At 52.4% G+C, this 14,814-nt stretch overlaps 1 protein-coding gene across 1 annotated transcript in view; it reads left to right on the plus strand.

Moving 5' to 3' along the window:
• The first annotated feature begins 849 nt into the window (after positions 1-849).
• The window catches only part of EFCAB6 (EF-hand calcium binding domain 6), a 135,410-nt gene continuing 121,445 nt past the window's right edge, over positions 850-14,814 (plus strand). The window contains exons 1-4 of the mRNA XM_059680844.1: positions 850-979; positions 3,012-3,223; positions 9,207-9,295; positions 9,961-10,027. Coding sequence (XP_059536827.1) covers positions 850-979; positions 3,012-3,223; positions 9,207-9,295; positions 9,961-10,027 — 498 coding nt within the window. The remainder of the gene's footprint in view (positions 980-3,011; positions 3,224-9,206; positions 9,296-9,960; positions 10,028-14,814) is intronic.

Genomic DNA, 14,814 nt, shown 5'->3' on the forward strand with positions numbered 1-14,814 from the left:
TATCAACCAGTACATTTAATAAAAAGAAGCTCAGAGTCCAGACTTTCCATCCTCATGGCCACCAAAGGAGTTGTGGGTGAAAAAGGAGCCACACGCTAACCTGACAAGTTCAGGGAAGGCGGTCTTGCAAACTCAGAGACCCAAGGTAACCACAAAGGATGGTCTGACATTAAAACTTTAATTAGAAGCAGTTATGGTGGGTGGTCACGTCCTAGGCGGGTATCTTTCCTGACATGCCCTGGGCGCCAGGGCAGACCGCAAATCCCTTCATTGTTATTATCGTGTTATTGGTGACTGATAACTGTCCTGCACCCACCAGGGAACGAAGTGTGTGTCTAACCTTTTACTCTTCATCCAATCTCAGAGGCTTCCCCACTTTGCTCCCCCCCAGTCCATCACCAGTGGATTTCACGTCACTCACCTACGTCTCCTCCTTTGACTGTCACGTATCAAACAGTGAGAAGCTGCCATTTTCCGAGCATTAGCCCCATCGTGCAGACTCTGCTTCCTGGCAATTGTCGACAGTTTGGCTCAAATAAACTCACAAAAACTCGTTCAGGTTTGAGTACTTTTTTACGTGAACAAAGTGGCGCACACCAGTCAGGATGCAGGTGGGGGTTCGTGTCCAAACAGCTTCCTTTTTCCATTTTTGAAGATGATTGGATCTGCTAAGAACGGAGAGCCACACCGCAGTTTTGTGTTCACTTTAAGAATAGTCTTCGCGACGTGTTCACAGCCTCCGCTGTCCTGCCCGGAGAGGACTAGATGGGAGGTTGGCCTCATCTGTAATGTGTGCTGGAAGGTAACATGCTCTGTTTTCTCTTCTATCACAGGGATTTAACGTCCAAAATGGCTACCATACCAGTTTGGCACACTCTGTGTCCTCACGTTCAAAAATTCAAAAATGTAAGACCCTGTACGTCATCGTTTAGAGTCTGTTCCAGAAATGGTTTCCAAAATACATCCAGATCGTCCTCAAGTGAGTGTTCGCCAGCAAATGCTACCGACAGCAGCTGTCACTGTGTGTGGGGCGTGCCGGACTCTGTCCGAGGGCTTCAGGGCCTGGGTCCCCACAGCAGAGCGAGGGAGTGGGTTCTGTTATTGTCCCTCTTCTCTTAGGGGACCCGAGACACTTCCCCACAGCTGCAGTTTCTAAGTGGCAGGGTGGTGGCATGAGCCCTCCCTTCCTCCCTTCTCACACACTTTATGAGCCCTACTGTGTGACAAGAACCGTCCCAGGTTCTAAGGAGAAGGAGGTGGGTCTAGGGAGGACCCGCCTGGAGGGGAGACCAGGGAGGAAAACGGGGCGTTCCAGTAGTGAGGAGCACGCGCTGGGACAGACGTACGGACGCAGCGGTGAGCGCACGGCCCAGGAGCAGGACGCGGAGGGGACACGATGGGGGGGACTGACTTTGCCTCATGAGTGGGAGAGAGGCAGTCAGAAGTCACAGTGGGCACCTGTGTGTGCTCACAGCGAGACTTAATCACATGGTCACATGCATCCACTAGGGAGCCTGGGAAATACAGACTTTATGCCAGACAGCCCCGTGTCTACCACATCTCAGGGTTCCTGCTTCTAGGGGAAGAGGAGAGTGGGAAGTGAGGGTTGACGAGCAGTTTCCAGCACAGAAATGTCTCATCAGTAATGAGCCTGTTCCAGTCCAACAGCGCCAGGCCTGCAGTGCCCTTTGGGTGTGGCTTGGTTTCCCTAACGCGCTGATGGCACAGGAAGGCTGCAGTGAGCGGGTCACTGGGTCAGAGGGGTCACTGGGTCAAAGGGTGTTCCCACGCTCAGGACCTGGATTGCCCTAGGACGCTTGTACCCGTTCGCCCACAGGTAATGTTTAAAGGTGCTTATTCTAAGCATCCTGACAGAATATCACCCTTTACCTCTTGTCCTTGCAAGTCCAGACGCGGTGCTCCGTGGTGATTTGATTGGCATGTCTCTAATAGTAGAGGTCAGCTTTGATCTCGAGTTCATCTGGCTTGTGTTGTTTTCCTTTGTAACCTGCCTTTCCATCCCTTTGCTCACTTACCCACTATGAGTACGTGGTTTTAGTGATTTTTATGAGCTGTCTCTGTAATGAAGATATTAATCCTTCATCTGCCTGATGTGCCATCAGTGTCTTATTTCACTGGTCATTTGCCTTTAATTTTTAGTGATGGCATTTAAAAATTTTTTTTCTTAAATAAAAATTATATATATTATATATATATATATGCCCGGAGCACCCACCTGCGGCTTTGTGACTCCACACAGCACGGCAGCCGGTGCGGTATCTTACGAGGGTGACCAGGCAATGCTACAAATGTTTAACCACGTAAGACACAGTTACTAACTGCGGTCACCACGCCTGTGCAACCTCGTAAATAGAGAGGTTTTGCAAACTGCAGCGATCTTAGCTTCCTCTTCCCCAGTCGGTCATAAACTAGAAAATAGAATAGTCACGTCTTCCAGCTGATGCTGGTTGGCACCGTGAGTTGATTTGTAGTTAGTGTATTTACTTGTCACTTCAACCAGTTACTACAGCAGTTTCCATCATAGGCAGAGGAAGGGCAGGGCCGTGCGGTATCCTCTCTCCTCTGTGACTCTGGACCCAGGGACCTGACGCGCCGCAGCCAGGACGCCCCTCCGTCAGGCCAGGCCCCAAAGCACGTTCGAGCTCAGCCCTCTTCCCCCTCGGTGTGCCTGTTCTCAGTTCCTCCTTGTCTCCGACGGGGATGTGATCTAGATGTAAGAATTACACGTTTTACCCTCAAAAATGAGCCAGAGGTTGAAAACTCAATATAGTTTAGCAATTGATTTAAAAGGAATTGACTCCTAAGTTTCATTTGAACACACTGTTTCCACCTGTAATGACCCACGCTCTTCGCAGGGTGTTTCTCTGTCCTTATCACTGTCATTCCACAGAGACAGGTCTCACAGGCGGCTTGGTCCCAGGCCACAGCGGGGAGGGTTTTGGTCGCTTAGCTCTAAGCATGTTTAATAAATAGCCGTTTCTCTTTTACAGCCACAACTGTTGCAAATCCGATACTGTCCTTCTTAGATGTTAAACGGATTTTGTTTAAAAAAATTACCGATAAAGGAGACGAGCTGGTGAAAGCCTTCCTGCTGCTGGACCCCAGCTGCAGCATGACGGTGTCCCGGAGCGAGCTGCGGAGGGTCATCAGCTCCTTCCTGCTGGCGCTCACCCGGGAGCAGTTCCAGGACGTGCTGGCCGAGGTAGGGTCGCGTCACCCGGCGGGCAGGGCGATGGCGGCAGCGGCGGCCCGAGGGAGCCGTGCGCTCCTTCACGTCGCTTCCTCACGTTGGGGCAGAGTTGGGATGAACTTTGGTTGTATGTTGCACGTGGCACTGTTACAGTAATTTCTTTTAGTTTTTTGTTTGTCTTGCCTTGTTTTGTAAAGCTTCCAATGTATACAGCATTTGGTCAACTTGCATTTTTAAAAATATATTTTTATTGATTTCAGAGAGGAAGGGAGAGGGAAAGAGAGCTAGAAACATCAATGGTGAGAGAGAATCATTGATCGGCTGCCTCCTGCACGCCCCGCACGGGGGATTGAGCCCACACATGGGTACGTGCCCTGACCAGGAATGGAACCACCATCTTCTGGTACATAGGTCGACGCTCAACCACTGAGCCACGCCGGCCGGGCTCAGCTTGCATTTTGGAACTTAGTACAGATGCTCCTTGACTTACGAGGGGTGTGCCTCCTAATAAACCCGTGGTCAGTGGAAATGTCCTGAGAAAATGCATTTAACACACCTCGCCGAGGAACATCGCAGCCTGGCCGCCCACGCAGTGTGCTCCGGGCACTCACAGCCGGCACCGTGAGTACACCCAACGGTGTTGACTGTTGACCCTGGTGAGCGCGTGGCTGCCTGGGAGCTGCAGCCGCCGCCCAGCATCACCAGAGTGCCACTGGCCCCGGAAAAGAGCAAAATTCAAAGTACAGCTTGTGCTCAATGTGTATTGCTTTCGCACCATCATACAGCTCTAAAGTCGTAAGTCAAACAAACCATCGTAAGTCGGGGCTGTCGGTATTTCGGCATTTGTTCCTGCATCCCAGGGTTACTGAGTATCTACGTTATGCTAGGCCCAGTGCAGAGCAGCCAGACGTGGGCCACCCTTGAGGGGATCCCTGTCCAGCGAGGGAGCTATGAAAGGGCTGATAGTTGCCCCCAGACAGAGGCAGTTACCGGGTGGTTGGGAGTTAGAGGAGGGGACACTACCTAACAATGAGGTGTGGCAGTCCAGGAGGGCTTTCAGGAGGAGGGGGTATTTAACTTGAGGGGAAACACCCAAGAATACCTAAATTCTTAGGGAAAATACCTAAGAATAAACTTAACCAAGGATGTAAAAGTCCTGTACTCAGAAAATTCTAAGTCCCAGAAGGAAGAAATGAAAGAAGATACAAGTAAGTGGAAGCATATACTAGTACCTCGTTCATGAACAGGAAGAATTAACATCTTTAAATAGTCATACTACCCAAAGCAATCTATCGATTCAATGCAATTCCTAGCAAGACACCATTGGCATATTTCACAGAACTAGGGAGATAACTCAGAAATTTATGTGGAGTCACAAAAGACCCTGAATAGCCACAGCAGTTTTGAGAAAGAACAACAGAGTTGAAGGAATTATGCTACCTGACATCAAACTATACTGCCAGGGCATAATAATCAAAACAGCATGGCACTGGCATAGACACAGGCATAGAGATCAGTGGAACAGAAGAGAGAGCCCAGAAACGAACCCACCCCTTTATGGTCAGTTAATATGTACCTACATGTTAAACAAAAGCTTTATTAAGATAGAATTTACATATTATCAAATTCACCATTTAAAAATATACAAGTTAGTGGTTTTTAATATAACCACAGAGTTGTGCAACTACTCCCTAATTCCTGGACATCCCACCACCTCACAGAGAAACTCCGTATTCCTTAGCAGCCTCTCCTCACTCCCGTCCCCGCTCCCTGGCAACCATTAGCCTACTCTGTCACAACAGATTTGCTTATTCTGGACATTTCCTATGAATGGAACGGCACATTATATGATATTCTGTGTCTGGCTTCCTTCATTTCGCATGTTTTCAGGGTTCCTCCGTGTTGTCGCACGAATCAGTACTTCCTGCTTTTATGGCCGAATAATGTTCCACTGTAGGGACAGGCCACCTCCTGTCTTCAGCCGATGGACCTTGGCGTTGCCTCCACTCTTTGGCCTGTGTGAACAGTGCTGCTGTGACAGCCCATGTACAGGTGTCTGTGTGGACACGGGTCTTCCCTCCTCTTGGGGACACACCTGGGAGTGGAATTGCTGTGTCATACGCTAATAATGTTCTTTTACTTTTAAAGAGCGTTTGTTCTTGCAAACAGCAAATCTGTTTTCTCATAGGCTTGATTGAACTGACACTTTATACCAAATGGAGAATAAAAACATTATTTCCTGTTCATGTTTCCTATATTCATGATCTGATGTTAATTTAAAATTTTGACAACCTTCCCATGCGAATCAGCTATGCAGGAAGAGGAAAAGCACAGAAGATGTGAAATGTGTATCTGTTTTTAAAAGCTACATCTGCCTTTAAAAGAAGTTACTGAGAAATGTTGAATTTCAAAGATTAAAAAAAAAAAAACCAACACAGGTCCTAGCAGTCTATCCTCAATGATAAGCGTGTTTTTCTAGAGCCACGAGCTCCTGTGACGCGTGTGAATCGGGGAGGCTGGAGTCAGCGGAGTGAAGGGCGCGGCTTCTCTTCCCAGCCCCGCAGTCCAGGGAGCGTGAGGCTTTTCCCGATCTTTTAATGACGAGTCCATGTGGTGGGACACCCGTTCTCCTACACCTAATGCCAGCCTAACGGGAAACGCGTGCAACTGGTAAAACATTTCATGGGAACGTCCCCCTTCAAATGAGGAAAGAACTTCCCAGTTAGAGTGAATTTACTTGAGCTTCAATTTAAAATATATGTTTTAATAAATATATATATTTATCAATAAATTGATTTCAGAGAGGGAGGGAGGAGGAGAGAGATAGAACCTTCAAAGATGAGAGAGAATCATTGATCGTCTGCCTCCTGCACACCCCCTCCTGGGGATCGAGCCCACAACCCAGGCATGTGCCATTGACTGGATTCGAACCTGGGACCCTTCAGTCGGCAGGCCGATGCTCTATCCACTGAGCCACAGCAGCCAGGCCTTGCGATTCAATTTTTAATGTGAAGAACCATGTTGAGCATGTTTGACTTCGGGTGTTGTGATCAGGCCCGCACCTGAGTTTCTGTTGACAGGAATACGAATGGAAGAATACAGCCTCGGTCCCTGAGTGTTCATGTAGCAGTTTTGGAGGAAGTTGGCTGGGGAAATGGATTCCAGAGAATGGAAGCAGCTCGCCAGGTGGGAGCGGCGTCTCTGAAGCCCTTGGCAGCAGGGATACTGATTTCCCAGCCGCCGAGCCCGGCCCGTCCAAGACTCTGCTCTCAGCCCCTGGCCGGTGGCCGGTTTTCATCCATGAACGTTTTTGCCGGAATCACGAGTGTTGAAGGCGAGTTCCCAGCGGAGCCTCCCCTGTGGACAGCGCCGTGGGGTCAGGTCTCGACGCGGGCTGGCCACCACAGACATCTCTGCCGTAGGCCGCCAGGACAGCGTGGAATGTGCCAGAAGCCTCAGAGGCCCGTGGCCACGCTGCTTCCCCGGCGGGTGGTGAGTGTGATGAGCCTGGCTCTAAGGCACGGGGCTGTCTGCCCTTGATGGCAGGGCCATGAGGGGAGGCCACACCAGGTCAGCCCCGCAGGAGGTCACCTGGGCTGCCTGGGGACTCCCACGGGCACCGGGCCGGCACCCGAGCCGCTGGGGAGTGTGAGCTCCGCCGGCGTCTTTCCCGCTTCATCCACTCCCTCCCCACTAGCCGCGAGGCGCCCCCGGGAGCTGCGTGGGGACCCTGTCCTCACCTTCTGTACGACAGGTGTCCACCCCAAGTTAGGTCAACTCAGAGGCCCATCAGGTGAGAAGCCACGGGTCCTCCCGGGAAGAGCTGCACGAGGGACCCTGCCTCCGCGCCCTCTCGGGGCACGTGCTGAAATGGAGGGAGGGTGTCCGCTGGGGAGACCAGGCCGCGCTGGGCTCCAGGGGCGCCTGAGGGCTCAGGGGATGCGCAGCCACATGAGCAGACCCGCAGCTGTCGCTGCTGGACAAGTGTGCTCTGCGTACTGCGTGTACGTGAATAAAAACATTTATAATGATTGTGTTTATCTTCATTTTAGTTTTATAATTCTTTTGGGGGCCGGGAGAAAAATTATTTTCATTTTTTAAAAAATTGACCTTTTTCCTTAGAAGTACTTTCAAACTCCAGAGCGTTTGTCAGAAGAGGGGGTGTGTGGGTGGGCCCCTATGGCACTAACAGCGCCCGTACCCTCTCCCCCCACGTGCCAATGTGAACACGTGACCTCACCTGCTTCTCCTGTGACCTTTCCTTGTGTGTGTGTGTGTGTGTGTGTAAACAGTATTGTACATGACACACACAACAATAGACATAATTTTTTTTTCTGAGCCATTTGAGAAGTTGCTTATGTTTTTGTGCCGGGGTCCAACCCCAGCAGGTCCAGGGGTTCCCAAAGGCGTAGACGGAGTCGGCGAAGAAGGAAGGACATGGAGACAGCGTTCAGTTGATCAGCAGCCTAGCCAGGATCTCTAGCCCGGATCTCCAGCCAAGTTCTGGTCTGGATCTCCAGAGAGGTTCTGCCTAGGCTCTCCAGAGAGGTTCTGTCCAGGTACTCCAGTCAGGTTCAGTCACCAGGTTCTAGTCAGGCTCTCCTGCCAATCTCTGCAGTCAGGTTCAGTCCAGGATCCCCTGCCATGCTCTCTCGCCAGGCTCCGCCTCCAGGCTCCGAGGCCAGTCCCTGTCCAGGATCCTCCGGCATGCTCTCGCCAGCGAAGTTCTTCTGTCCCTAGAGAACGTTCTGTGTAGGTTCTGTGCCTAGGCTCTGTCTCTCTTGGTTCTGTCTTCCAAGCCCTGTGTTCTAAGTTCTGTGTTCTAAGTTCTGAGTTCTGAGTTCTGTCTGTTTCTGTCTTGTTACAACTGTATTTATACCAGTTGATTCAATCCTATCAATCTCTATTACAAAGGTTAGGGTGTTTCTTATCTCCATTCCAGGGAGAAAAGATTATGTAGTTTAAGCATGATTGTTCATAGTTAAAGGGATTAATTACCCGCCTGGCACTTAGTTGAGGGGTTTTATTCCCTCCCTAACTTCAGGGGAAAATCCCTACCTGGGGATTCAACCTTTCTCGGAGAGGTGACCTTGGTTAAAACACAGCGCCAAGAAGGTGAGTAAACATATAAAGAACAGTATGCCATATATGCCAGGTCCCTTGAAACAGCAAGCATGGACCGGCTCCCGGCATTTTTGGTTTTTTCTTTCTAAATACTTCAGTGTGTAGACAAAGAACTATCCTCTTACATAATCATAGTACAGTTATCAACAGCAGTAAATTAAACATGGAGGGATAAGTTAACATACACTTGACCCAGTAGTGTCTTTGCTAGAATTTTGAATTTAAGAATGACGTTTTGCCGAAACCGGTTTGGCTCAGTGGATAGAGCGTCGGCCTGCAGACTGAAAGGTCCCAGGTTCGATTCCGGCCAAGGGCATGTACCTGGGTTGCGGGCACATCCCCAGTAGGAGATGTGCAGGAGGCAGCTGATCGATGTTTCTCTCTCATCGATGTTTCTAGCTCTCTATTCCTCTCCCTTCCTCTCTGTAAAAAAATCAATAAAATATATAAAAAAAATTATTAAAAAAAAAGAATGATGTTTTCTACCTTAAGAGCATATGATGTACACAGCGTTTAGCTGGCACTCAGGGGGTAACACTGTGCTGTTCCTCAGCCCCTTGGGAACCAAATCCTTCATATTTCTAATTACACATATGTAATGTTTATTAGCACACGTCTGTAAACATATTAGAATATATTTTTGCTTTATTTTTTAGGTAGATCTAGATTTAGATGATGTTGTAGACAGCGTGCTGATGTTTAATTAGCGCAGACTGGCATTCGTGTTGTTTGCACCCGGTTTGCTGAGCAGGAGCGTCGCTCAGCCCCTGGTCTGAGCAGCTGTGTCCCACCCCATCCCGCCTCCGCCAGCGCTGCCCCGGCTTGGGTCCGAGTCCTCTAACAGGCTGTCCTCCTTCCTGTTTGAATGCAGATCCACCTCACCAGCACGGGCGCTGTTCCGTACCTCCAGTTCCTGTCCAGGTTTGGCGGGATGGACCTAAATGTGAATCTTATAAAGCGGTAAGTGGTGTTTTTTTAATGTTCTTCATATGGAAATGTGAAATTTAAAATGATAAGAGATAAGACAGGGTCCTTAGAACTGATCATGTCAACAGATATATACGGAAGACGTGTTGGTAGAACCTGACCCTATTGAATTTAATGCCCGGCCGGCGTGGCTCAGTGGTTGCGCATGGACCTAGGAACCAGAAGGTCACAGTTGGATTCCAGCCAGGGCACAGGCCTGGGCTGTGGGCTTGATCCCCAGTGTGGGGCGTGCAGGAGGCAGCCGGTGGATGATGCTCTCCCATCATTGATGCTTCTCTCTCTCGCTCTCCCTTCCTCTCTGTAAAAATCAATAAAATATATTTAAAAAAAGTGCACAGGGCAGCCCTGGCTGGTGTGGCTCAGTGGATAGAATGTCGGCCTGTGGACTGAAGGGACCCAGGTTCTATTTTGGTCAGGGCACAGGCCTGGGTTACGGGCTTGATCTTCAGTGTGGGGCATGCGGGAGGCAGCCGATCCATGCTTCTCCCTCTCTCCCTCTCCCTTCCTCTCTGAAATCAATAAAAATATAAAAAATTAAAACGCACAGTAAGCAACCCTTCTCATTTTGATCTCTGTATGTCCTATGTCAACATTGACTTGCTACATTTTAACAACAAGCTTTTCTTTTTGTCCCTCAGGTGCAGCGGAGGTGAAGTGAGTGGCGGCCGGACCCTGAAAGAGCTGGAAACCCTCCTAGGAGAGAAGGTAATGGAGAGCTTGTCAGATGCTCCCCCCCACCCCCCTTAAGAGGAGCCACTGTGAGCAGCGGGAGACATGCAGCCTGAGCCACGGGCTTGTCTGCGTCCCCAGGTCAAAGCCGTTGGCTAAACAGATCTTACAGCGGCCCGCCCGCCCGTGAGAAGCCCTTTAGTGGGGCCGCCCTTTCTGTTTTTGTCTCAGACAGAAGCAGGGTTTTCTTTAAAGAGAGAAAACTACCGCTTTTTGGCAGTAAGTGCCAATCATGTGTGCACATTACCAACAACCAGGGGACTCAGGGAGATACACAAAGGGGGCGTCAGTCACAGAAGCGGCCTTGCGCTTAGAGAAGGAGCCGGTAGCTTCGCCCCGTTTGCTGATTGCGGTGGGTGTCACGGCACCCAGCTTGTGGGGGGGCGGGGATAGGGGGGCCTGTTCATGGCATTTGGGGCTTGGAATCGGACCCCTTTTTAAAATGCATTTGAACCTGTCAGTTGCACGAGCAGTTTGAGAATCATGGCTTAATTTATTTGATTCAATATGTTGGTTTGAAATGTGACAAATTTTCTTTCTTTTTTGAAGTCTTCTGAGATTTTCATACATTTGAATATCAAAAATAGCCAGAAATCCACAAAATGTGTGTCTGAATGTTCCTGGCGGATGCCGTGAGCACTAGGCCGCGCGTCTGCGCGTGATCGTGTGGGACATCGTCTGCTCCTCACACCCAGCTCCCTGGGCTCCAGGGAGGCGGGCGCCTGCTATACGCATTGGCTTCCTCCGTGGAGGTCCCTTTGTTCTTCTGTAAGAAACACGTCACGTGACCGATGTTATTGGTGGGTTACTTTTTTAAATTGTGTCTTTATAAACAGTGTTAATCAGGAAATTCCCCCAGGAAAGTTGACTGTTTATGACACCCGTATCAACATAACGACGCCGTGGATCTGGACTGCGCCGCGGCGTTAGCGTGGAGGGTGGGGGCGTGAGGGGCGTAAGCTACTGAGGATGATGGAGAGCTGAGGGGGACTCCCCACTGACCGTCCTTCGCCCCCGTCCTGTTCTAATCCCAGCCCTGCCCGGTGCCCCGCGGTGGGAGAGGCCCGCCCATGGGCTGAGTCGGTTTAAACCCCCGCAGCTTTCATCAGCTTCTTGCGGTGAGAACAGGACGGCGACAGTCAGAGGGGAGGAACGGGTGGAGCTAAGCCTTCATCCGGGCAGCTCGGGGTCTATCATGCTTTCGGCAGCTCGAACTGCTGGCCCAGATTCTTCCTTGATCCCAGCCCTGGGCAGGCAGGGGGCGTAGGACCAGGCGGGTGTCTGCCCCTTCAGCCGTGGCCTGGGCAAGTCCTCGTCGTCATTTCCTCATCGTCAGTGGGGACAGTCACACCCACCTGAGGTGCTGCCGTGTGGTGTGGCGTGGCGTGAGTGCCCGCAGCGAGCACCTGGGGGCTTGGACCGCGCAGCTGCCGTTGTTAGGGCAGCACTGCGCCCCCTCCCCCACCCCCAAGGGCAGAGAACGCAAACCTGCCCCTCGCCCTTCGCCGTGAGCGGTGCCCCTGGAGCTGAGGCCGGTCCAGCGAGGGGTCCACACTGGGCGGGGTTTTTGCTCCCAGCTCAGAGTGGGCCTTCGGGAGTCTCTCTTCCTTTCCTCTCGGGCCCGGGCACCCAGCCCTCACACTCTTCCCAGCTCCTCAGTCTCCCGGGCCCCCGCCTGCCGGGGCCCAGCTCCGTCCCTGAGCGGCCCCGCCCGAGGCCCAGACTCCGGGCTTTGCCTTCTTCGGGCGGAAAGGACAAAGGGCAAGCGTCCGTGCGTTGCCAGGCGAACCACCTTTTGGTCTTTCTCTGTTTACCTTTGGTCAACCCCCCGCTTGAGGGGAAGGGGAAGCGAGGAGAGGCTGGAGAAGAAAGAGCAGCTCGTCTGGCGGCTCCTTGGATGCGCTCGTGGTAACCACGTCAGAGACGGCGCTCCCAGGCCTGCAGAGGAGCCCGGAGCATGCCTCCCCCCCCAAAAAAAAAACCCCCACAAAAACACACAAAGACAAAACTGTTCTGGAGCGAGGACCAGAGTTCAAGAACGTCGAACTCAGTTAACACACAGGAGAGAAAGGCCCAGGCTGTGTGCTCTGCCCCGTGTAACCCCTGATCAGAGAGCTATTCCCACCCCGGGTGCCATGATGACCGAACATCTGGTCTACCGGCCGCGTGACCAGTGTGTCTGCCGGGCCCCACCCCGTGGTCCAGCCCCGTGTTCGTGGGGCACCCTGGCCGCCTCAGGCGTCTCAGAAGCGTCAGGAGGGAAGCAGAGGCGCTGCGCTGCTTGCTTGGTCCGTGATACCCCAGAAGGAAAAGACACAAGTGATGGTAGGTTCACTTTCTGAAAAAGGTGGATTTTCCTAAAAAGACATTTAAAAATTACGGCTTGAGGAATAAAGAAACAGTGAATCACAGCCACTTTGTACATGTGCCTCGCCATGATCGCAGCGCATCGCCTGAGCGCCGCCCGGCCGCCCGAGCGAGGCCCTTAGCCGGCGCAGGCTCCCGGTGACTCACGGCCTCTCCGATCCGGATCCCGCCCGCTCGGCCGGCGCTGCCGGTGTGGGTTGTTCTGCGCCAGATATTGGAACACGTCTCCTGGCTCACCTGAAGGGAATTAGCATATCGCAGAGCTGTTGGGACAGATTGCTCAGCGGCGCTGTCCTCCCGAGGAGAAGCCTGTCAATCACAAGTGTCACAGCTCCGCGTGCGCCTGCGCCCGCCGCACGGAGACGGAGACGGAGACGGCGCTCACGTGTGATCTAGAGAATGTCACCTCCCAGGCACTCCCACTGTGAAAGTTATGCCGCAGACACTCCTCCTCCAGGACCTCTGTGCCTGCTCTAGGGCAGCGGTTCTCAACCTTCCTAACGCCGCGGCCCTTTAGCATAGCTCCTCATGGTGTGGGGACCCCCAACCATAACATCATTGTCGTGGCTACTTCATCACTGTCATGTCGCTGCTGTTAGGAATCGTCATGTAAATATCTGATATGCAGGATGTATTTTCATTGTTATAAATTGAACATAATTAAAGCAGTGATTAATCACAAAAACAATATGTAATTATATATGTGTTTTCCGATGGTCTTAGGCGACCCCTGTGAAAGGGTCGTTCGACCCCCAAAGGGGTCGCCACCCGCAGGTTGAGAACCGCTGCTCTAGTCCTAACTCACCAAAGGCTCCCCGGGAGGCGAAAGCAAGGATTCCGTTATATCAGAATTATTTCAGACTAAGTTTATCTTTTTATTTTCTTAAAAATAAAGTTTTCCTGTGTGTGGCAAATCCATGCACAGATACACTTATAGGGTGAGTGTTTAAAGCGGTGCGGGGCCGGGGAGCAGGTGGGAACCCTCGGACCTGCCTCGCGGGGTGTGCGGCTCAGCGGCTCTCACCTGAGCGGCCCGCGCACACGCGTCGCTGCCACTGTTTCCTGGGCTGTGAGAGGGGGGACAGTATCGCAAGGCCTTGCTGAGATTCTGTGTGAGTCACTATGAAAGGAACTCACCAGAACGCCGAAAGTTACCCAAAAAAACAGGAATTTGCGTTTGGAGGAGATGAGACGCGAGTTCTCATGCAGACAGTTAAATGGTGACCATTTATGGTTTAAAGCCACAGAGCGGGAGGGTAAGGAGGCCGGATGCCGATGGCACCCACATTCAGTCTGTCTCTGGGGCTCTGAGCGGGTCCTGGGGAGACGCCCACGTGGTTGGGTGTGGGCTCACAGTGGGCGCCAAGAGCTCCCCGGGAGGTGTTTCCTGACTTCACTGTCTAAATTGTGTGTTACTTTATAGATATAAAGTAATTTATATATTTAATATCCCGATTTCAGAGAGGAAGGGAGAGGGAGGAGAGAGAAACATCAACGATGAGAGAATCATTGATCAGCTGCCTCCTGCACGCTCCCCAGTGGGGATCGAGCCCACAGCCCGGGTATGTGCCCTGACCAGGACTCGAACTGTCACTTCTTGGTTCGTAGGTCGACACTTAACCACTGAGCCACGCCGCCCGCGCTACAGTTGTGCATTTCTTTAACACTCAGGCCATCCTGGGATTTCCTGGGAGGGGCACCTTCTCTGTCCGTCGCAAGCTGAGCGTCAGTGCTGTGGGCAGGTCCTGGTGCCTGATGTGAGCTCGGGCTGTTTCCTGGTGAAAAGCGCAGCTCTGCAGGGCCACCCTCCAGGCCGGGCGGGGCAGCGGGAAACTCCGGGAGAGCAGAGGTGGGAGCTCCAGGCGGGCTGTGGGGAGAGGGCGTTTCGGTGTGGAGGACGGTGAGGGGCCTGCGGGGTAGCTTTCAGGACTGAGTCTGGGGAGAGAGGGGCCCTGGCAGTGGGGCTGTGGCTGTGTGGCTGGGCCCTGTGTCTGCCCTGTGGGGAGCTCTGTCTCCTTAGGCAGGCCGGGCCGGTCACCCCGGAGAGGCAGGATGGAGAGGATGGAAGGATCCGAGGCCGGGCATTACCCTGATGTCGGACAAGGTGTGGGGTGGGGTGGTTCATTGAAGGTTTCGGGTGGGAGTGGCATGGGCAGGAGGTGTTAGGAGGTGCTGCCAGCAGTGCAGCGGGTACATCCAATGGGAGGGCAGCGGAGGCAGGGCACCCGGACCAGACCCGGACAGACCTGTCACTCGTCACCATCAGCCACATCTGAGCACCGCTGGGGCAGCGACCTGGGGTCCTGGGAGGGGAGTGGCTTGCCCTTCCCTGCGTGCAGCTCTGCCCTGGCGTGAGCTGGAGGCGGGTGACGGGGTGGCCAGCCTGTGGGTGTGGG

The sequence above is a fragment of the Myotis daubentonii genome, chromosome 2, assembly GCF_963259705.1.
Source record: "Myotis daubentonii chromosome 2, mMyoDau2.1, whole genome shotgun sequence".
Classification (NCBI taxonomy): Eukaryota; Metazoa; Chordata; class Mammalia; order Chiroptera; family Vespertilionidae; genus Myotis; species Myotis daubentonii.